This window comes from Ruditapes philippinarum, unplaced genomic scaffold (genome assembly GCF_026571515.1).
Source record: "Ruditapes philippinarum isolate M1 unplaced genomic scaffold, ASM2657151v2 ctg6315_1_1_1_1, whole genome shotgun sequence".
Classification (NCBI taxonomy): Eukaryota; Metazoa; Mollusca; class Bivalvia; order Venerida; family Veneridae; genus Ruditapes; species Ruditapes philippinarum.
Window position 1 is genome coordinate 93142 of NW_026854605.1, and position 24407 is coordinate 117548.

A 24407-nucleotide genomic window follows, 5' to 3' on the forward strand; every position below is an offset into this window, starting at 1 on the left:
TTAAAGTAAGCGATATCGGTCTATATATCCATGAATTGATCCAAAAATAGTAACAAGGGAAAATCCTGATTGTAGTTTTTGAAAAACTGAACGGCTAGTGTGATTTTGGGAAACCAAAATGTATTTTTAGAACTGAATGAAAACGATTGGATAAAGCTCTAAGTTCTGTGATTTGATTGGATACTCATGTAAACACACCGAGCTGTTAACTTGGACTCGGGCCGTGATGGATCGTATCTTTTCAAAGATGTCGGCTTTAAATTGTTGTTTTATCTCGAACGACTTCATTTGAAGTGTGTACTTGAGATTAGTCAGGTATGTTGAACGTTTTACTTTTCATATATGACTTAGTTTATAGCTTATTAGGTTAGAAAGTGCTTTCAATGCATATAACATGTTATCTGGTTATGTCAATTTAGTATTAATTAAGACTTAACAGTGTGCAGTTACAAGGCTTCAGAGTTCAACTTCTGTTTCTAAACGTTGATTTTTTTTAATTTGTTGAAGATACGTTTCTGTGCACGTATTTGAAATCGAGGAAAAACAAAACAAACGATTTACACACTTTAAAATCAATATAATGCTACATGTATATTGTACTTATAGATAAAGTGTGAAGTACTAGAATCTACACTAAGAGCAGATATATTTAAAATTTCTAAAAAGAGATATTTTTTATTGAATAGGAAAATTATAACCTACAAACCTACATAGACATCAGTTTATGTGGTCACGTGATTACAAGTATGGCAGCGATTAATGTCGATGTTGAACTAGCAAAGAAGTTGAAAAAGGTAGGCATGATTGATTGATTGACTGATTATTAACGATAGGGTAGGCCTTAGTACTTACTACTGAGCCTGTCGTTTACCTGGGGCGAGACAGGTACGGCACTATTCATTAATTAACTAAATAATTACATGCATTAATAAAAAAAAACTCTAAACAGTTTTGTAAAACTGTACACATAGATGGCAAAACATTTTCTTTTTCAATTTTGAACATCTGTATATTTGAACATATGTACATACAATGATACATGTATCTTATAAGTTCTTTTTTATGGACATGTAATTTGGAAGGCTTAAATTTTCATTACCTACTGAAACAAATTTTAGCTATTTTTCAAACCAGTATAGCTTTTGAACTATTGACTTTAACACGCAGTTTTATCACAACACCACCTCTGCAGTTGAATTAATTATTATAGGAATTAATTATTATAAAATATGTAGACCATTTATCATACAACAAATGTTACAATGTGAGTTTAGTGGCATGAGATCAACAAGTAACGTTATAATTATTTTACATGGCATAGAAATCAACATCAAGAGTAACAAAATAAGATTGTTTACAGTTGTCGTGTCTCAACCGATAGGAGCTCCACTGAGTTCCAAAAGCCTTGGAAACACAAAATTTGAAATTCGTACATAAAGCGAGGCACTTAAAAAATGGAAACATCTGGAAAGGATAATAAAGAAATATACATACAGAATTAAATTGAAATCTTTTTTGTACGATTCATTGGCCGATTTGGTAAATATAACGCTTTTCATGGGTCATTTTGCATTTCTTAATAAAGTTATGACTCTGGATACAAGATAGGTGATCACTAAATGCTGTCTTTTTATTTATAGGATATAGAAGAAGAATTAGATGCACTGAGAAATTCTGTTTTCTTGTTAAGCCAACATGTTGATAGTGATGGTAAATCCTTTATTTTTCTTGTTATTAGGCTGATGTCCCCTGCAATTAATTTATAATGAAATATCTGTAAATTAATTAAGAGAGGAATATCTATGTTACAAATTTCACCTGCTGAATTGCTTTACATGCATAATAATTTAGTTACTCAATCACCTTTTCGTGTTTTGGTTGAGATTTTAATTTTAATTTAGATTTTAATGATTTAGAGATCAGTACTAGGTTGCATGAAATGTGTTTTTCATTGCATTTCTTCATTTAAGATGCAACCACCTACTAGTATGGGTAGACTTTCAAAGAAGTAGGTATTTCCGTGGCAGTGAAATTTTGTTTGTCTTCAAGATATGTTTACTCAAGCTAGTGAACAATGATCACTAAGAAGATACAAAGTCATATAGGGTTTAAAAAGGAAAATAAACTTACACTCCTTTCTTTTTTTTTTACTACTTTTTTGTATACATTTGTGAGAAAATCAAGTGTTATGACTATAAGGATGGAAAATAGGTTTATTAGGGCAATCAAATTAAGAACAAAGGAAATAAATGGGTCTGAAATGTGAGTTTTACATGGGAGAAGTGGGGATAATGTTAATTTTTGACGCATGACTTTTGAAATAAGGAAACATATGTCGTTATTTTTAAACAATGATGTAAATAGGCCATTGGTCTTTGCTTGGGAAGGGTTTAAAATTGTTAACAAGTTAAGAAAATTATATTTTTACAGGTAATCTCCTTGAGCATAATCCAACAGGTGGTGAAAATGTTCAGACTATACTTCAAAATGTTGACCACCAAAACCAGGTGATGTTAACATTTTTATTTCATTATATTTTAGCTCATGCCATGTTAATTAAATTTATTAAACTATCTTATCCATCTTTCAATCGAGGCAAAACCGTTCATCATTTTAAACTTATTTCCAAATTATGTCTCTTTCTGAAACCTGACATGATCAAAATCCATGACGAATTCCATGCTGTGTACCGAATTCCATGCTGTGTACCGGTCATGATCTGCACCGGTTGCATGAGAAGAATGCTGCTAGCAGTCAGATAGTTTGCTTTATGACCTGATAATATTGATAATGAAACATTGATACAAGTTTGTTATCAGCATAAATCAAATGAATGGATGATATCATACAAACTAGAAATGTAGATTACATTTTCAACTGTGTAAACAATGTTTTTTGTCATGAATATATATATAAACTGATTTAAAAAAAAAAGAAAACTTAAATCATCAAAGGTGTTAAAGAACTAAATTTTTTGACTTGACCTTGACCCTACATTGGCATATTTGCATTAAAATATAGCTACACTTATGGCAATCCTCTATTTTCAGTAAAGATTATTATTTCCTTGAAATAACCATAATATTACATAAAGTACAAAAAAGCTTTCTCTGTGTGATCCACATATCTGATGTAAAATGTTTAATTACTAACATATTTTTTATGCTTCATTACTAACATATCATTGATGTTTAATTACTAACATTACCATTACAGAACATGTCAGATTTGTTAAAACGTTCTTACGCCATATTGGAGAGTCTTATAAAGTACCTAACCGAACAGTTAAAAAAATGGCAAGCACAGTTTCAGCTGTTTTATGCCAGGCTTGCTGATTCACCAGACCTTAAAAGCATTGCTCAACGGTGAATATTTATACTTAATTGCTTTAAATATGTTGCGTTTTAGGTCATTTTAATGCAATTTTTCTTTTGGTGTTTTTGCATAAATTCTATTATAAAGAATTATATAATTACACATTGTCAATGACACTTGCAACGCAAGGAGGTCATAATACGCAAGAATGTTCCTAACTGCATTAGTGTCGAATTAGAAATGTAGTTATAAATATTGTATATTATACACATAACATGCAAAATTATTACTTTCAACTTTTAATCTTTTTACGTTTTCTTAAATCTTATTACTTTTTTCTTAAGTTTGATTTTATAGAATTTTTTTTAGCTCATCTGCTCATGCTGCTTGAATAACAAATATGTTTTTCTTTTATACCTCAAGTTGTGGGGAAACTGGTCAGATCCTGCATCAGTTACTTGCTAAAGATTTTGAAGGATGGAAGGAGATTTTGACAACTTTTGAAGTCCCCCAGTTTAAACAAGATTATGAAACACATTTGTCAGCCTACCAGAAACTATGGGCAGTCTTTTTGCAAAGGTTTTTATTTTTATTCCATTTTTGTTATATTTTTCTGTCGGACAGACAGACAGACAGACCAATACTTTTTTTTTTTAAATCAGGCTCTACAGTTCATAAACATGAGAATAACATGATTTACTCCATTTTTGTCTATCCTCCTTGCATGACAAATATGTGAAACAAAAAATAATAAACACATTTGAAAACAACTTTTAATAGGTTAAACATTTTACATTGTACATGCATATTCAAATATTTTAAAGAAAATTTGTATTTTTATTAAGGTATTGATGTTTTTTTTTTGTTTTTTTTGTTTTGTTTAATAATGAATTATTACTTCTTATTTATCATTTTAGAACATTTGTTGTAACCGAACAAGAGGAATTCTGTATACGGAAAATGAAGAAACATTTCCCAGCGTTCTGTATAAGGTAGTTTTATCAGTTATACCTTTTATATGGAGTGAAAACAGTTGCTTTTTTGGTTTACAAGCATGTATCCCCTGTTTTGTTTAAAGAACACATTATTATTGAATGCGCACAATTGTAAAATGTTACGCAGGGTTATTTTAAAAGCAGTAGGACAACAACAGGATACATGATGTTATCAATATTGCGTCAGTCTGATCACTTGTGGTTCATTTCGATGTCTTTATTACCTTTTGAAACGAATGATAAACGAATAATGTGCGACAGTTATTTTGCCGAAGTTGAAATTGAAGGTTCGTTTATTTTTAGATATAAATGTAAGTGTTGTAGCAAAAAAGTTGTTTTTATATATATCTTTTTCACACCATGAAAACGAACAAAAATTAACTTAAAGTGATGTATATATTATTAGTTATAAAGAGTTTTAACAAGTTATATGGCCCAATATCAACCTTTGTTTATATAAAAGGAGCCGCTAGGCAATATTACTAGCGGCCTGGGTTATATTTTCAAACAACTGTTTATATAGGTCCATATAACCTGTCAATGATCTTCATAACTAAAATTTAAACGTCATGATTACCAAATGAAAAGCGACGTAACAAACGTTCAGAATTAAAAATATTTATAATTGGCTTGAATAGGAAGAGATACTCCGTACCACGTGCATTTAATGCATTGTCTATTTATTTTAGGGCTTTGGCTGCTGACTACATGCATGACAGTGTAGGGGAAGTAACTCCTTATTTGGTATCTGAAGTAAACCTGAGGCAATGTGTAGATAGTAATGGTCTGAAATTTGAAGAATTGGCAAGGAAACAAATAAGAGTAAAGAATGTGCTTGCTTCCAAAAAGCGGAATTCTCCTGAGAAGTTTGAAATTGCATCTCGGAAAGAAACAAATAGAATGGAATGTGTTTGCAAAAATCTAACGTTTGAAGAAACCTTCAAGAGACAACAGAACAAGGAAGTTAAAGTGCACGAGGAAAAGTTCAGGGTCGTTTTTATTACGCAGTTGGAATCACAAACGATTTGGGTATATAGAAAAAATTAGTGTAACCATAGCAGATGAAATACTTAATTGTACCATTATTTTATTAATCAGAATAGTTAACGGTTTGAAATGTTAAAAAAAATGCTATAATGGTGTGTTTTTTTCTTTTCTAAAGCATCGGTTGTCCCTGTTTTAATATATGTCAAACGCAAATGCCAAACAGATGTTTTCGCTTCAAAACCGACACTGTCCGGATTAGTCTGCGTAATTTGGCTTCGTATAAAAAATCATGCATTTGTTTACAAAAATTAAATTTAAAGACATAAGAATTTCAAGACTTCCAAAGTCAATAATAAGTGTCATAATATGAGCTTGTGGGTGAAATTGAGGAATAAAGATCAGATATACAATTGTATGTGAATTTATTAGCACAAAGTGTTTCACTAAATCTGTCACATGTACTCATTCATGTAATTTAATAATATAGATTATATAATAAATTTAGTAAAGTATTATATAAGATGATTTATTTCCAGACAATGTCCTTGCCCCTGGTGGTGATAACTGCATCAAACCAAGAAGTTAACAGTTTAGCTTCTATCATGTGGCAATGTTTTTCAACAAATGTTGTAAGTAGAGTGTTTCTTGCCAATTCATTTTTAGAATCAACTTATTTAAACAACAAAATATTTTACTTTTTAATACATTTTAAAATTCAGATGAAAATTAGCTCGTGTACAAACATCAAATATATATATAGTGGAAGCATTAAAACGCGAAAATTGACAATGTGGCAGGCTCGGTTTGATCAAGTAAGTTCAAGGACAGCATAGGTAAGTGAAATCCACCGACTACTTCCTCTACCACCGACTAAAGCAGGACTCAATTTTTTTACATGAACATAGTGAACAACACAAAAAATATATTTAGAACTGGAATTGAGGTATATATACATTGTTCACACTATGCTGAACTTTTTTTGCTTTTTTTTCAGTTTTCCATACACGAGATGACTCCAACAGAATTGAAGTGGTCATTAGTTGCCGAGATGCTGAAGATGAAGTTCTCTATGATTTCTAAGTCACACAACCTCACCGATAACAACATTAAACACCTTAAAAGACAGCTATTTGGTACTTGCATTTATTGTTTCTTTTCTTGTTTTGTATAGAATAAACTTCTATGTTTGATATGATATGATACCGCTTTTTGTGGTTCTGACATGTTTGTCTTCAATTATTTCCCTGTCGTATCTGTTTGTATCATATTATACTATATTTCTTATTATACATTTGTGTTTGCTGTATGTTTACTCATGATTTACATGTAAAAATAATACAAGACAGAAGGAAAGTCTGTATTGTTTGCAAGTGTGACATAGAGTGAAAATGCTATGTAATTTCATTACGGTTTGAATATAGTGTTCCAATAAAAGGAGGTGCATGCACAAGTATATTTTATAAAAGGGTTTCCTATTTATTTGACTTCCATGGAGTTAATTAGTACGAATCACACTCAGAAGTTTTGCTACTTTTGAGATCTTAAACAAAGTCCAGATCAAGATATTGATGTTCTGATAAAACCCTTATTATTAAGTCTAGGATATTTGCCGGTTTACAGAAAGATATTTTCCTAAGTGTAGCATATATGCACAGACGCAGCTATATGAAATCGTCTAATATTCACTTCTCTTTTTCGTTTGAAACGGCTATGCATGATGAATAAAAGTAGCCTAGCTCTATAAATTACTGACAATTCAAAGGTTTTAAAATAATTTGGCACAAATGATCCCCACTACGACGCAATCTGCAGAGCACAACATCCAGGTTGCTACCCAAAGTTACATGCTAGTTATATCCTAGGCTACGAATTTTATGTCTACTTTATTTGTATTTATTTGTATCGGTATTGATAACATGAGTTTTTCTAGCATAACAAGTTCAAAGGTATCTCTCCAAATCTCACATTTTGATAAAACTCATGATAACTACAATTTGTAATAGATATTTCATAATTCTTAGGTGATCAAAATAAACCTGATGATGAGCTGGTGTCGTTGTCCCAGTTTTGTTGTGTAAGTACATATTTTTATTGTTATTATTATTATTATTATTATTTTATTAAATTGTAAATGTTGAAACTATTATTTTGTGAGATTCATGATGATATTGAGTTATTTGGTCAATGTTTAAAGCATGATAAGAATTTAGAGTTTTCAAGTTAGTCAATAAATATGTATTTCACTAATTGCAAACTATAGACTTTGCTACTGCAGCAAATTCAGTTATTAAGTGTTTTTTTAACCCTTAACCGCTGGACCCGAAGGTGATTTGCCTTTGCAACAAGTATAGAGTCGGACCAGCCCGCACATCTTCGCAGGCTGATAGACTCTATAATGTTGGTACTTCAATCTTTTGTTATTTTTGATCATGAAATCCCTATAATTATTAACTGAATGTTTTAAATTTGAAGCATGGCATATTAATTTTAATCCAGCAGGTCACGGATAAAAAATGAACGCTAGCATTTATGTGTTGTATAATTTCAGGACCCAACAGGACGCAAGATGAAGGATTACTCCCTCGACGGGGTAAGATATTCCAGGAATGAAAACAATTAGTTTGTGCTATTGTTTTCAAAGCATTTTATTTTGTTTTGGGCATAGCTTTTATGAAATAGCTTTATCTTTTTGGAGAGGCTTTTTATTATTAATAAATAATGCGTGTTGTTGTTAGGTTTTACATCGCACCAACACAGTATGTCATATGACGACTTTCCAGCTTTCCTGGTGGTAAAAAACCGCCAGGTGCCGCTGTGTGCAATACTAGTATTTCAGGCACAAAACGGGCACCGCCGTACCATAAGCCAGCTGGATAGAAAGAACATGTGTAAATTGCCATCCATGCAATGAATAAAAATATGAAATGATTTGGAATAATAGGGATGTTAACATAAGTTTAGTAAAGATGACTTGTTTTATGAACACTTATCGTTTTATAGATAATTAATTAATTATTACTTCATATTAAAGTAAATGTTTTTAAGAGAATTAATTAATAACTTCATATTACAGTAATTTTTATTATAGATGTTTATACAGCTGAGGCTCTTCTCGGAATGAAAAATCCTGTAAATCAATGAGTAATTGTAGTATAAGAACCAGTATAAAATTTTACAACTAACTATTAATTGTATGTTACTTTCATCCCTAAGGAGAAAAAGGATAAAAAGGATAAATATCCAAAACATGTACCTTACTCCTTCTGGAAATGGTTTCTTGGAGTTTTCAACGTCATTGAGGAGTTTCTATTGAAATATTGGAATGACGGGTTAGTACATATCAGATTTTTGTCAATCCATGTTTTTTTAATTGCTTTCTGTATTTTCAATATTTTGACATTTGATGGCGAAAGTCATTACCCGATGATATATTTAATATATTTAACTGATGCCCTTATAATGACTATTCTTTGATGACTTTTATATGGTATATTTTACAAGGTGAGCCCCGTCTACTTATACTAGGAATTTCAGTGCCAGTAATAACCTTATAAGTTCTATAAGCGACACCTGCACAACCAAAAACTAGACAAATCCTTTACATGTTTAAAAGTAATTTCAAGTCATTTTTGTACCCCAACCACTATTGAAGGGGGTATATATTTGCCCTTGTCCGTCCGTCGCGCTGTATGTCCGTTTCAGTAATTGTTAAGATTTCATTGACTATACAATTAAATATTGGGGATACTTATTCTATGGACATATTTTTTAAATGTAAGTTTGGTTCAGCAAAATATCTGCTTAGATAATGAAATTTACGATGTTTTCTTTACACGACCCATATTTTTGTTTTCAGGTTAATAATGGGGTTTGAACATCGGCAAATCGTGCATAGGATGCTGTCAAAATGCAAGGAAAGTGGAACATTTATTCTCCGCTTTTCTGATACGGAGATAAGAGACAGAGACGGCGTGAAAAATGTATATGGTCGACTTAAAGCATCAGTATTTTGTATCAAATTTTCTAAATCAAGAGAAGCGGGTATGTGTATTGATATTCTTGGCAAAAACATATTTTTCTTATGTTGAAATCTCGACTTAAGTTTCCCAAATAGCAAGATGGTTTTGAAAGAAAAGTTTTGAAATTGGGATCATGGTTTTGAGCCCTTCTAGGGTCACAAGAATGTTTCTTCATATAACACCTGTACTGGTTATTTCCATGAAGCAGTTCCGACACGAGAACAGTTCAAGCACGCTTCAAGATTTTATCATGATCGAGCCAAATAAATGTGTTAAAACTAGATTATGCATAGAACTTGTTCTGTGCAATGATAATATGATGAAATCTGCGTATCTTTTTGAATATGTGCTCTTTTGTCATTATTCTTAACTAATATATTTAGAAAATGCGCTAACATTGTTTTGCAGCAAAAAGAAACAGTGTGGGCCAGCCCGATTTCAGCACAGAAAAAGTGGTAGAGGATCTCGATTTAAGTGACCCGCCGGAATATTTGGCGAATATTTTGAAAGACGAGAAAAAACTTTTATACTGCTTTTTGTATCCTGGTGGTAAAAGTCGACAGGAACTCTTTGACAAGTACTATAAAAATAAAGGTAGGTGAAGATTTACTTTTTTAATTGATAGACATATGTGTCCATTTTGGCCGAGGGGCTGCCTTAATGGTTGAGGCATAAGGACTGCATCCACTTTTTATCTGTGTGTGATGTGATCATATAAAAAGTATGATTGGATTAATCTTAGAAAAGAATTTATGATATATTTACCAAAATCGTTACAATTTACGTTGAAAATGTTATAATTTTTATCAGCAGGCAAGCAGGAAATCAATGGCGATGATTTTGGTTATAAGAAACCATCAGATGTGGAACTGTCAGTGCCTGACTTGGAAAAAGCAGTTAGGTATGTATGATAATAATTCACCTTCTTTCGAACAAATTAAAACTTCATAAACACCTTCTTATGTTGTATAAAATGCAAAATATTTTAAACATAATTCAAGTGATATTAGAATTTAAAGTTTTAGAAGTTATTCGGAATGATAAGACTATCATATAAAACCTATAAACATTACTAAATTATAGGCAAATCAACCTTATTGCTGGTGCCCCCTCACAAGCTGACACGGAAACAAACTCACCTGGTAAGCATTTCTTCTGCAGGAAACAAAAAGTATTTTGAATTTTGTTTAAATTTTACTGACACTTCTGTCCGTTATTTACATCTTAGAATATAATTGACATCCGAGAATATATAACTACATGTAGTAAGAAAATAAAATTGATCGGTAAATTGCATGCGATTGTCATCGTGCATTACCACTCACCCTCGGTAAGCTAGCTTGATAGCTTTCTTGCAACGTCCTTAACTGGTTTCGAAGTTACAGCAGTGAATAGAAAGTGATTTCAAGTCGGTTATAATCTGTATGACCATAACATTGCTGTGATACATATCAATGATATGAAGTAATTGAACCTTATTGAATCCTTTACATATGGATTTACACTATTATAACAACTGTTACATTTTTTAAAGGATCAAGAGTCGTAAAGAAAGCAAGGCGAAAACATGAAAACAACAATTTTGGACAAAGTTTAGATAGTCCCTCGAATATGTCCGAGGATAGCGAATGCCCTTATGATTCGGAACGGAAGGAATACACATCTCAAATCTCGGGCAATTCTTCAATTAGTCCAAGCTATATGGAACAGAGTCCAGAGCAATCGGTACCCAATTTTTCCTTTTCACCATCTCACGGAAATGATGTAAATGGGGACTCTGTTGTTCCATATTCACCTGAAAGTTATTTAATGAAAAGTAGTGCAGAAGATGCGTTTGCGTCAGGTGCAAAGAATGCCGCACTATATTACCATGAAGATCAGGCAAGTAAGGCGGGAATTGCATCATATCAAGGCATAAACCAATCTGTAAATGATTTTAATCTGTCAATGGGCGGGGCCAGTACACCAGAAAGACTTGATCCACAGTTGACTGGCTTTGATCTCTTACTTACCGGATCGGGGACAGATGTCAGATCCAATGAAAACACAAACGTATTAGAACATGAATCAGAATGGAACGAATTTCAAACTACACAGCTTCTGGAAAGTAATTCAACACTTCAATTATCGACCATGAAAGATCTAAGAGAGACATTAACACCCCAGCGATACAGAAGTGTCCTACTCTGGTCACAGAATGGTTGTGAATCGGCACCGACTAATCCAAATCAGATTACGTTTTCAGAAGAAAGTACCAACTATCCTACTAATAATAATGAAGAGGATTTTATGTCTGGCAACTCATTGGAAGATTTAGGGTAAAACTTACTTTAAAAATGAAATCTAATTCGCTGTAACAGCTCTCTTGAAAATAATGTTACTTAAAATAAATGTGATTATGAATAATTTTACAATTGTATCACGTCCAATTTGAATAGTTTATGAATATGTGAACACCATGCTATTAGTGATGATAATTAACTGTAATCATGATATTCTTTATCGCATTTATTGTAATTAATGTAAATTTAAAAACATGTTCTTTGTCCATGAGGGATTATTTTTGGAGCCTTGTTTCTTTAAACAAAAACGGCATTAATTATACATAATAATGTCTGTGTAATGGGGTAACTTTTCGATAATCAAACTGGTAATTTGATGAATGTTCTTCGTTAGAATATGCAGTTTGATTTGTTTCAATTAAAAATCAATTACAAAATATACATCAGTTTAAAAATTGTTTTGTAATGATATAATATATTGCAAGATTTCCAGTTGTTTAATTTGTGTTGTTTTTTGTCAGATTTGACCTTGAGCAGAATATGTCGCACGAAGACCAGATCCCTGATCTTCAAGACATCGAGGACTTGCTCAGTTTGGAAAGTGACGTATTAAACATGTGAAAAGCTTACACAACTTTGCCATCGTGTATTTCCTTGTGTCATATGTAGAATTTGTGATCGCTTTCCGCATTCTTCCGACGGCAAAAGTCTTAACAGTCATGCGAACTTCGCCGATATTGGTTCGAATCGTGATCGTGTGTTATATTATATTCCTGTGAGGAAGCTTTCAAGTTGGAGTGCATGAGCTCTATGACTTATCTGAAAAATATGTTGCCAGCACGATGTCAGAAGATGCCTGGGAACAGAGACTGAATGTTTGAAACTGCTATTTTTGTTTTAAAGATGGATTGACATGAAATATGAACATCAACTTTCATATTTTGCAACAAAAGCACCATTGTGAATTATACTTTAGTTATTTTCATTCTGGTGTGTCGATTATCAGTCAATTCATGATGTTTAGTTTTCAGTACACATTTAACTCTGATGATTTTTTGCAACTCTTGGTGCATCTATGTTCATTAACTTTTGATACTGCTCTTTACCTTTACCTTTGATGCGTTGTGAATTCTATATGATTGGTTTTGTACTATTTTATAATTGATGTTTTGAAGTGACATTATGCCCATCAAAGTGTAAATAGTGAATTTAGACTTTGGCATAATTATTTTCAATTTTTAGCTCACCTGTCACAAAGTGAAAGGGTGAGCTTTTGTGATCGCTTTTCGTCCGGCGTCCGTCCGTCCGTCGTCCGTCCGTAAACTTTTACTTTAAATGACATCTCCTCATAAACCACTAAGCTAATTTCATCCAAACTTCACAGGAATGTCCCTTTGGTGGTCACCTTTAAAAATTGTTCAAAGAATTTAATTCCATGCAGAACTCTGGTTGCCATGGCAACCGAAAGTAAAAACTTTAAGTATCTTCTTTTAAAAAACCATAAGAGCTAGAGCGTAAATATTTGGCATGAAACATCTTCTAGTGAGTGTTTACCAAGTTTGTTCAAATAAAAGCCCTGGGGTCAAAATTGGCCCCGCCCCAGGGTGTCATTGATTTTCCCTATATGCATATAGTAAAAACTTAAAAAATCTTCTTTTAAAGAACTCAAAGAGCTAGAGCTAAGATATTTAGCATGAAACATGTTCTAATGGGTTTCTACCAAATTTGTTCAAATAAAAGCCCTAGGGTCAAAATTGGCCCCGCCCCGAGGGTCATTGAATTTCCTTATATGTGTATAAAAAATCTTCTTTGAAAAAACCCAAATAGCTAGAGTTTAGATATTAAGCATGAAACATCTTCTAGTGAGTGTCTACAAAGTTTGTTCAAATAAAAGCCCTGGGGTCAAAATTGGCCCCGCCCCGGTCATTGATTTTCCTTATATGTGTATTGCAAAAACTTAAAAATCTTCTTGGAAAAAACCCAAATAGCTTGAGTTTAGATATAAAGTATGAAACATCTTCTAGTTAGTGTCTACCAAGTTTGTTCAAATATTAGCCCTGGGGTCAAAACTGGCCCCACCCCAGGGGTGTCATTGTTTTTAAATATATGTGTATAGTAAAACTTAAAAAAATCTTCTTTTAAAAAACCCAATGAGCTAGAACTTAGATGTTTAGCATGAAACATCTTCTTATGGGTGTCTACCAAGTTTGTCCAAAAATTGGCCCTGCCGGGGGGGGGAGAGGAAGGGGCCTATATACAGGTGAGCGACCTAAGGGCCATCATGGCCCTCTTGTTAATCTAGTTAACCTGTATAATCAATAACTCACGCGCCTCACTGTAAATTCTTATAAAAATCCTTCGGACTGTGTCGTTGATGTTTAATTGATAAAAAGAGTGGGGTAGTTTGTTTTATACTTTAGGCAGTTGTTTTATATACTAAACACTTCTCATTTTCAATAATTGGTCAATGGCAATAAGAATAGTCAATCTTTTAAAATAGATGTATATAGTCAAATCAGCTCAACATCACATTAAAACAAGAGCTGACGGTAGGACATGCTACGGTAGGACATGCTCGACTATTCTTAGTGCTTGATAATGTAAAAAATTCAACTTCACAAAAGGGCCATTTTCCCCCTTTAAATCCATGTTAGTTATAGGACTTGAAGAGTGTCCTATAATGCTCTCAAAGAAGTGTATAGAATTTCAACTTGTTTCAAAGCCAGATGTCAATTGAATATGAAAATATCTGAGGTGGTATGCACACTTTAATGTTAATTCGATCTAAGTCGAAAAGGGGCCATAATTATTTTGTCAAAATGTTTGATAGAGTTACCTCGCTCTGTCTACAGGTTGGGGTCATGATGGTGAACAAGTGTGCAAAGTTTTAAAGCCATATGTCATTGGACTTTGAAAATATTTGAGGTGTTACAAAAACTTTAACATAAGTGGTTACGCCGACACCGACGCCGACGCTCGGGTGACTACAATAGCTCTACTTATTCTTATCGGATAGACGAGCTAAAATGATAATGTTGTCACTTTAATTTTGATACGTAAATTTTCAGTCCATACTTTTTATGTTTTAAAAGCTATATTTTTGTAAATGGTGCCATTTGTATGTGATATTCTTTGAGACAATTGTGTCGTGGTGTTAAATCGTTGTTAAATGTCGGATCCAAATGTTGACCATTTTGTTTGATTCGAGAATCATTAAAAATAAATCATGAAAAAATCTTTGTTGATGTACTTTTTTACACAGGTACCAAGTGCTTTAAAACTTGTGTTGCATTTTATCTGAAATTTATAAACCTTTAGTTCATAAACTATTAACATTCTTATTGAAGTAATTATATAATACTTAAAGAAAAATGCTTGATACTTGTATGATACTTGCATGCCTTTGCCCTCAGTGCTTGCACAAGAATTTCCTTTAGTCTGACAAAAAGAAATTGCCTTTTCAATTTAAATTTCAGACCAAGGTCAGTTTAATATAATAAGTTGCGTTACATGAAAGATTTACAATTCGACAACTTTTTCAGTAATTTGATTAGAAAACTGTATAACGATATGTTTAAATGAATTGTATGTACAAATTGTTATGTAATTTGACAAGAATAGTAAATATGGATATTGCAAATGTTTTTGATAGCTTAACTCGTAACGAAGCGAAATAATTTGATAGCTTAACTCGTAACGAAGCGCTGAAAATCCATTTAAAATTATTAGTAAGATTGATAAGCGTTGATAAAATATAATGCTCGCTGAAAACATTTAAATGGTTAATGCTGGAATAGATCAATGATAAGGGACTCATTCTATTAACATAATTCCATCCAGAAAATAAATGAATTGTTTTTTTTTAATGAGAAGTGAAAGCGAAATAAACGTCATCAAAAGAGAGAGAGAGAAAAAATACCCAAACATGTTGAAAACATATTAAACTTGAATGAAACGTCCTTTTTCTACTGACATACGAACTATACGAACTCATGCGAACTTCTGAAGGTATCTTTAAAATGTTCTGGCGAGAATAAATTCGTTACTACCTTCACAATATTTTTTGAATGATACAGCCAAAATGAGAACATAATACATGACAAAGTAATCAGTTTGTTTATAAAAAGTATATATATAATAATAATAAACAGTGGTTGTTTAATGAAATCGTTCCATTCTTCAAATTCACTGTTTTACGCTTACTTGGTACTCAATAAAATATTGTCAGTTAATACTATGTATCACAGTCGTACAGGGTAAATATTCAAAAACATAATTTAAACCATTTAATAGCTTAATGTTTGTTAGGTCAGCATAAATTTCATTAATTTTGTGAGACAGACTGATGCAAGCTGATAATACACATATACATATAAATAAACAATGAACGATTGGTCAGAATGATAGGAATTCCAATAAAAAGAAAAACAACGTTATATGCCTCGACCAACTGCGTGAAGTTTAACGATCAGTTGTCAAAAAAACATATTGCAAATATTTGTGATACATTTTAATACAAACTTACTCATTTAATCTGTTTATATCTTGAATGAATAAGCATGTATGTATACATTTTGCCTGTTTTGCATAAAAAAAATCCGTTGTGCCCGTAGCTATATTGCGTATTTTAGACATCCCTTGTTCCCTGTCCTTGAAAAGTTATTTATTAGGTAAATAAAATAAGATACTGATATGATATTCAAACATGACAGTATCACTTCAGTTAAATGCTTACTTTAATTCCTTAAAGCTCGGTGACATGTTGTACATGAGAAAAGTTATTTTATTAGAGAATTTGAAAACAGTTTGATGTTATTAAAACAACAAAAATATAAACAAAAGCTAGACTATAATTTACCACTGGTGCTCGCGGCGTCTTATAAACCAACAGTTTGCCAATTAGTATCTAATAAAAAGGCGGTTCTATCTCATAGGGATATAAGAATGATTTCTTTACTTCTGTGTAAATGAATAAAATCTAGATCGATAACATTCTTAAAATGTTTAAAGGTATGTATATTTAATTGCACTAAATGCGCTACACAAAAAGCCTTAAAGATTAAAATTTAGACAGAACGTTAAAAGAAAAAAGATTAAAAAGACATATTACTGCGGTTCTAAGCCTCATTTTCACAAAAAAAATCTTTACTCTGGACCATACGATTGAGCGAATGATTTGAAATTTACAACAAAGGTTATTGGTTTTCTAGATCTCCGTCAAATTGAAGAAAAATCTCAACAAAAAAATTTTCCCGTCATGTTAAAATTCTACTTTCACTTTGACCATTTCCAAGTAACGATCTGAAAATAGAGCAACATTACGGAATAACCAACTGAGTTTTTCAAAAAAGAGTCGCGGTTATCTACGACACTATTGGTTTACCTCCATACGTCGTTCAGTACGGTGTATTTGATTGGCTTAGATCGGATAACGCTTAAGTAGAGGACCTACTTTCATTTTCAGAAAATAAACAAAACCACATGTATCGATATTAACGATCGGGGACCTTAAATGGAGATAAGATTTATTTGCAAATGAGGTATGGGTAGACTCCCTGCTTTGCTTTTTTTCTCTATCAGATTTTTTCTCAATGAATTTTATTTTTGTTTCACAATCAATTGAAATTTTCAGAAAATGAGGTACTAAATGAGTGCACATATAATTACCGGTTGGATGTTTTTAAAAAAGGTACCGATTATATTTAAAGGTTAATTGTAGTTAATTGTCGATATGAAAATGCGCATGTTATTTAACATAAGTTAATTAGGTAGACTCTGCACTTATATTTGATGGATTGATCTAAAGCGTAAATTTTGAAATTTAGCAGAAAATGAATTATATTAAGATTGGGTACTTAAAACATTAACGTAAGTATTTTTTTATTTATGAGCACGAACATTTATATAGGTATATTTTGTATTGTTTTTATCTCAACGTAGGAAATTTATTTATTTCTTGTACTTTGCATCGAAACAAAATTTATTCTTCCTAAATTCATTTTCATTCATGGCACAAATCTTTAATGAGAAATATTATGAAAAGTTTGTAGGAAATAAAGATATTTCTAATGAAAAAAAAGAATTATGTTTTTTTCAGTACTTTATGCTCGATTTTCGAATGAGTTACATAGAATGTTTCTGTTATTTACATTAAAACAGAATAAAATGTTCCGGATCAAGAAATAGTACTACTAATTAAAGTACGGTTTTAAACGTTAGCAACGCTTGAGTCACTCGCTCAAGGAAATATACTAACATATTTCTTTCATACAGGCATCTTTAACACAAAAAAATCAAACAAATTGGCAGCGGCAATATATAGCTTAATACACAGCTAAAAGATACATATAATGTACATTTAGATTTAGGCTAAGCTGTATGTGAATTCTTTTCAATATCGCAAATTTTGATTAATTTCAGAATTCGTTTATTATAGTGATTTTGGTAAGCATGTCAATGTTTATGGTAAAATATATTGTTATTCAAATAAAAGGTCATAGTTGGGATCTATCAATTGGATAGCTTAACGAATTAAAATGATTATTATTTAAAAAAATCAGCATGGTAAACTTTCTTTATGTTTTGTACCATTGTTAAGAATAGTCCTTAGATAATTATTATTAAAAATATTTTAATATCCCGATTACATTTGACAAGCTCTGAAGGGTTTTCTTATCCCCACCCTCTTCCTATTTTTATGTATAATGACAGGTACCTGTCTCAATAAACAAAAAAATCATATGCATTTTGCATTGATTTATTTAAAAATTTTCAAAAACTATAGTTCTTTATTATCACTTTTCAAGTATAGAAAATATGAAATAAGTGGAACTTTTCTACAGATAATGAAAACATGATTGTTTTTGTATAAAACCGATACAAAAGTTGAACTTTAAATGCCAATATTTTTCAAAAAAGATGGTAAACTTTTGTAATATTTTGTATTAATGTCTAGAATATAGTAATGTTTAATAATATAAAGTTTTAAACGCCTTTTGAAAAAGTGTCAATTATACATCTAAAACCTTAAAAGAGAAAACGGAAATGCTGTGTGCACTATCGGTAAGAGAAAAAAATCAACCTTGGAATGTACGTCAAACTAATGGTTAGGCTGGTGAACGAAACCAATGCTTTTACATTAAAATTTTGCAACTTCATGCGTATTCCATCACAAATGGTCCATGAATTATTGAGAAGAGTGCGGCCAAAAACTACAAAAAGCACACTGCAGCCTAGCCTTCTAAATTCTACAGAGCTCCCCTTGAACCAGGTTGAAAGTTAGCTATAATACTGCATCTAAGACTAATGCTTTCCTGAAACATGCATAGCGAGTGCCATATAACACATTTCCAGAAGTAGCAAGGGAAATGTGTCAAGCAATCAACATTGATAACAAGATAATTCCGGAGCAAGTTGTTATACAATCTGATTCGCCGGCAGTGTTCAAGAATATCACGTATTAGTCGTGTCTGACTAGCCCGGTGGTGTTTCTAGTGGCATGCATGGGTAAGTCATTGTCGGTACTAGAGTTCAGTAAGTTAAAAGAAAAATCATATTCTTTTGCAGATTGTCTAAATAACATAGCAAATTATGGATGAAGTTGAAGAATTCTCAGAAAGCATTCATCAATATGTTTGTGAAAATGTAAGTCAAATGTTTGTGAAATATATAAATAAAAATTGTAGATACTATGTAATGAAATATACAATGAATTGAATAATTGGCAGACAAGCGTCTGTTTTGTGTACCACATTTGAGTATAGACTTTTTGTTTCAGTATGTTCTGCCAATGGTTCCCAAGAAAACATCTGAAACAAAGAAGTTTTCAATAATTATAATATATCTTCGCATTTCATCATTTTCATTAAAATAGTCATTCTTTTCGTTATATCTTTCGTATATATTTATAATCACCCAATAGGATGCGTTTCCTCAAATGAATGGTTTAGTCAGATGTTAAAAGTTTTAATCATTTTAAGAGCTTGAGTATATTTTAGGACCCGGCAGATCCCGAAATCAAGAGCTTGGGCGAGGAATGGACAAAGTTATGTGAGGATATGAAAATCAGTCTGCTGTATGTTAGATCAAAGATGGATGGCTGGTTTATGGAGGTATATAGGTCAAGGTGTGTATAAAGAATAACAAGAAATGTCAAATATGACAAATAGGCCCACCCTTTCTAGCCCTTGACTCACATTATTTGGTAATTTTGTTATAGAAACTTGCCATAAATGGGTACATGAAGTGTTCAACTACGGCAAAAAGAAAAATAATGAAGACTTTGTGATAAATAATTTTCAAGATAATGAGCGGAAACTATTCGGACATTTAAGGCTCCTAAGACCTTGACCTTTGAAGTAGTGACCCAAAATCAATACGGGTCATCTAATAGTTATGATCAATCAATAAAAGAAATGTGAAGAATTTGTGATAAATAGCTTTCAAGAGCGGAAACCATACTAACAATTCAATAACCCTGTGACCTTGACCTTTGACATAGTGAACCCAAAATCAATAGGGTCACTTACTAGTTATGACCAACCAGTATGTGAAATATGAAGACTTTATGATCGATAGTTTTCAAGATAATAAGGGGAAACCATTCTGACATTTAATGCCCCTGTGACCGTGACCTTTGAACTAATGCCCCCAAAAGCAAACGGGTCATTTGCTGGTTATGACCAATCAATATGTGAAATATGAAGACTTTGTGATAATAATCTTTCGAGATAATGAGCTGAAATCATACTACCATTTAAGGACCTTGTGACCTTGACCTTTGGCCTCCAAATCAATAGGGGTCATCTACTAGTTACGACCAATCAATATATATAATAGAAAGACTTTGATAAATAGTAAAAAGATAATAAGCGGAAATCATACTACCATTCAAGGCCCCTGTGACCTTTGACCTAGTGACCTTAAAATCAATAGGGGTCACCTACTAATTATGACCAATCAATATGTGAAATATGAAGACTTTGATAATGAGTGGAAAACATTCTGACATTTAAGGCCCCTGTGACCTTGACCTTTGACCTATTGACCTAAAATTAATTGGGGTCATCTACTAATTATGACCAATCAATATGTGAATTATGAAGACTTTGTAATGAATATTTTTCAAGATAATCAGCGGAAACCATTCTGACATTTAAGGCCTCTGTGACCTTGACCTTTGACATAGTAACCCCAAAATAAATAGAGGCCATCTACTTCTCATGACCAATCAATATGTGAAATAAGAAGACTTTGTGATGAATTGTAACCAAGATTATGAGCGGAAACCATTCTGGCATCTAAGGCCCCTGTGACCTTGACATTTGACCTAGTGACCCCAAAATCAATATTGATCATCTACTAGTTATGACCATTAATATGTGAAATATGAAGACTTTGTAATGTATTGTAACCAAAACAATTAGCGGAAACCATTTTGACATTTAAGGCCCCTTTGACTTTGACCTTTCATCTAGTGACACCAAAATCAATAGGGATCATCTACTAGTTATGACAAATCACTATGTGAAATATGAAGACTTTGTGATGAATACTTTTCAAGATAATCAGCGGAAACCATTCTGACATGTATGGCCCCTGTGACCTTGACCTTTGACATAGTAACCCCAAATTAATAGGGATCATCTACTAGATATGACCATCACTATGTGAAATATGAAGACTTGGTGATGAATACTTTTCAAGATAATCAGCGGAAACCATTCTGACATGTAAGGCCCGTGTGACCTTGACCTTTGACATAGTAATCCCAAATTAATAGGGATCATCTACTAGATATGACCATTAATATGTGAAATATGATTACTTTGTGATGAATTGTTACCAATAAAATGAGCGGAAACCATTCTGACATTTAAGGCCCCTGTGACCTTGACCTTTCATCTAGTGACACTATAAATATCAATAGGGATCATCTACTAGTTATGACAAATCACTATGTCAAATATGAAGACTTTGTGATGAATACTTTTCAAGATAATCAGCGGAAACCATTCTGACATGTATGGCTCCTGTGACTTTGACCTAGTAACCCCGAAATCTATAGGGGTCATTTACAAGTTATGACCAATCACTTTGTGATTTATGAAGACTTTGTGGTAAATAGTTTTCAAGATAATCAGCGTAAACCCTGATGTCTACCGACGGACAAACCGACGTTAGCAAAACAATATACCCCCTCTTCTTTGAAGGGGTTGGGCATAAAAATGCAACTGCATATCTTTAACTCGACTATTCGAAGAATTCGTACTTTCAAAGTAAATCATTGACCATATACTGGAGTCATATTTTTCATCCGTTGCTTTTGGTAATAAGAACATTTATAGTAAATTAGCATTTTGCATGAAAGTCAAAATACTATTTTGTTTACAGTTTGCTACTTTTATGACATTAGTCTTGTCGCATTAAGGTGACAACGGAGTCAATTATCACTGAAAATACCTAAAATGAGATTTTTTGCTAAGTAGATTTATCAACCTTTTCTGAACACATTCGTGATTTAATTTTGGAAGCAGTTAGTCCAAAAAATGTGTTTTTAAACGTTTTAAAACGGTACCTATACTATTTGTATCTGCTATTCGCGTAACCTGTCGATTATCGATAACGCTCTGCCCCCTGTTGAGGCATCAATGAGGGAAATCGGTAGTTCCATATATGCGTGAATTACAGGTCCATACTGGTCCATACTACTCGTAATACATGTATCGTACAACTACCGTACATCTTTTATGAATATCTCAACATTTAGCCTTTTTTTATAAATTAAAAAATTGTTGGCCAATGTACGTAACATTATGTATGAAACATAAATAATTAAGCATAGCGGCAAATCGTACGACCACGGGGTTGATTAAAAATGTAGTTGCTAAAATATCCATAATGTGTGAGAATAATTTGTCTGTCCCGTTAATCTGATATATATTACATTGAGTTGATAGACTTTTGTACGGATTCAAGGGTTTACTTTACATTCAACCTCGTTTTCTAACAATGTCAAGTAAAACAATTAACAACAAAAACAGACAACATTTTTATGTGAACGCCTATATGACTTGTGGTAAGGTGTCCCTGACAAATTTCTAAACCATTTTAGATTGTCTAAGGATGATTATTTCTCTATGAATAAAAAAAAGATATTAAAATATATTTTCAGTGAAAATAAATTGTTCGCCAGTAAATCGGACACAGTACTAATAAATCTGGGACAAAGTATGAAATTTATTGTCTATCCCGGTAGAAACTGGATCTCTATGCCGTGCATAGATGATATTCATGATAATAGAAGTCAAGAAGGCCAGATCATAATGATCGAGTAATACCTTTTATTTCTATTAAAATATGTGAAGCATTATCAATTTGGTGGAAAAAATATATAATATGTTATTTTATTTTATATTTTAACGGAATTTCATACACGAATACACAGGCAGAGTGACACTGGTATAATACAATAATAATGCTGATAATAATAATAATAAACTTCAAAAAGGAAACAATTAAATACCCCGCTAGCGGTGCGCAATGCGTTCCATCCCCCCCCCCCCCCCTGAGTGCCTCAACTTTTACCGATAGTCACGCGACATGTGCGACAGATACCAGACGGACAGTAAATCACGTTAAGAATTGAAGAAATTTCGGCTATAAACTGATATTAATCAGCAGCTTTTTAATTGGTCAGATGTCACTGGGTCATAAAATGTTGTTAGAGTATGTTTACCGCAACTTGTGACCCTCTCTGGTGCGATATTTGTGTTTTATGCAATTATTTAGCGTGAAACGTAGGGGTCCGAGAGAGAACATCCGATTTATGACACTTCGTTTGATGCGGGTCGGACTAACTTTGAATCGGCATAACTTTTTTAATAACCAAGCAATTAACATGCGGTTTAAAGTACATGAAAGGAAATTCATTTACGGAGGGAACCGTGTCACGGATTTTTGTTTGCTCAATCAGCGACTTAATTATCTTTAATTACGTAATATGTATGGTGAAAAAAGTCGCATAAAATGTTTGACGTTACGTAATATTTTTTTGAGAAAAGATAGAAAAAATTTGAGACACGGTTCCCCAGATAATATAAGTATGGTTATTTTCCAAAAGTTTGATGACAAAAAAATAAATAATGACTTTGATATGACGATTTTAAATTTTAGAATTTTTATTCAAAATCAATCATTTACGAAGGCATTTTTTTCAAATATGTTATTTTTTATGATGATCAACGATATTTAATGCACAAAGATTAAATAAATAACAATTATTACTAAAATAACTTAGTTTAAATGACATTTGTGTGAGTACCACGGAAATTGTCTGTTGTCACCTTAAGCGCTACTTATTTCAGGTAACAAGCATCTAACATTTTTCTAAAACCATTTTTATACATTATAAAATTTATGTTTGCCCTTTCTAAAAATAGTAGAAATGTTTTTGTTTCTAAAGCATAATGTGACTATAAGCATTAAAACTATATATTTTGAATATTTCAGTTTGCATTGACTATAATAATTCACATTAGATCTTTTATAAAAGGAATGATCTGTTAAATGTACTGGAGGACGAAACCACGGGAAGATGTCAGACAAGAAAAGATGAACTGTATTGGAAATTCTTTCACGATTTCGAAACAACTATTCAACATTCTGCAGAAGTACTTATTAAAATACAAATGACTGCAGTCAAGGAAAAAATAAAGGTATTTAGTACTTACAGTCAAAAATAATAAATTCTGTCGCATTTCTATCAAGCTTAAAGCGGCATGTCACCAGAAGAGTAAAATTAATCATGA

General features: G+C 32.2%; 2 protein-coding genes across 5 annotated transcripts in view; both read left to right on the top strand.

Annotated features, from left to right (window-relative positions):
- Window positions 1-136: 136 nt before the first annotated feature.
- On the top strand, window positions 137-14835 carry LOC132740570 (signal transducer and activator of transcription 5A-like). Of its 2 annotated transcripts, none has more exons than XM_060728494.1 (19): window positions 137-315; window positions 687-794; window positions 1641-1710; window positions 2431-2507; window positions 3217-3365; window positions 3739-3894; window positions 4233-4307; window positions 5000-5339; window positions 5834-5926; window positions 6292-6430; window positions 7319-7371; window positions 7846-7887; window positions 8511-8626; window positions 9154-9338; window positions 9725-9910; window positions 10130-10217; window positions 10400-10458; window positions 10851-11634; window positions 12120-14835. In XM_060728494.1, the coding sequence occupies exons 2-19, from the start codon at window positions 747-749 to the stop codon at window positions 12217-12219; spliced, it is 2760 nt and encodes a 919-aa protein (XP_060584477.1). In that variant the 5' UTR covers window positions 137-315; window positions 687-746; the 3' UTR covers window positions 12220-14835. The 2 variants fall into 2 exon arrangements, with proteins under 2 accessions (XP_060584477.1, XP_060584476.1); XM_060728493.1 differs by having other exon boundaries at window positions 148-315; window positions 10127-10217.
- Window positions 14836-17020: 2185 nt separating this feature from the next.
- LOC132740571 (uncharacterized) overlaps window positions 17021-24407 on the top strand; it is a 28124-nt gene continuing 20737 nt past the window's right edge. The window contains exons 1-4 of one of the 3 annotated variants that reach the window (XM_060728495.1): window positions 17021-17138; window positions 19165-19242; window positions 19596-19723; window positions 24152-24314. In XM_060728495.1, the coding sequence (XP_060584478.1) occupies window positions 19189-19242; window positions 19596-19723; window positions 24152-24314 (345 nt within the window). In that variant the 5' untranslated portion in view covers window positions 17021-17138; window positions 19165-19188. Of the gene's footprint in view, window positions 17139-17208; window positions 17288-17320; window positions 17467-19164; window positions 19243-19595; window positions 19724-24151; window positions 24315-24407 lie in introns of those variants that run through there. The other 2 variants (XM_060728497.1, XM_060728496.1) reach the window with 2 other exon arrangements.

Excerpts from the sequence above, each read along its gene's own strand:
- LOC132740570 (XM_060728493.1), top strand. The coding sequence starts at position 747 with ATGGCAGCGATTAATGTCGATGTTGAACTAGCAAAGAAGTTGAAAAAG. Across the intron at positions 2,508-3,216 it reads ATGTTGACCACCAAAACCAG|AACATGTCAGATTTGTTAAA; the intron begins GTGATGTTAACA and ends TTACCATTACAG. Across the intron at positions 8,627-9,153 it reads TTGAAATATTGGAATGACGG|GTTAATAATGGGGTTTGAAC; the intron begins GTTAGTACATAT and ends TTTTGTTTTCAG.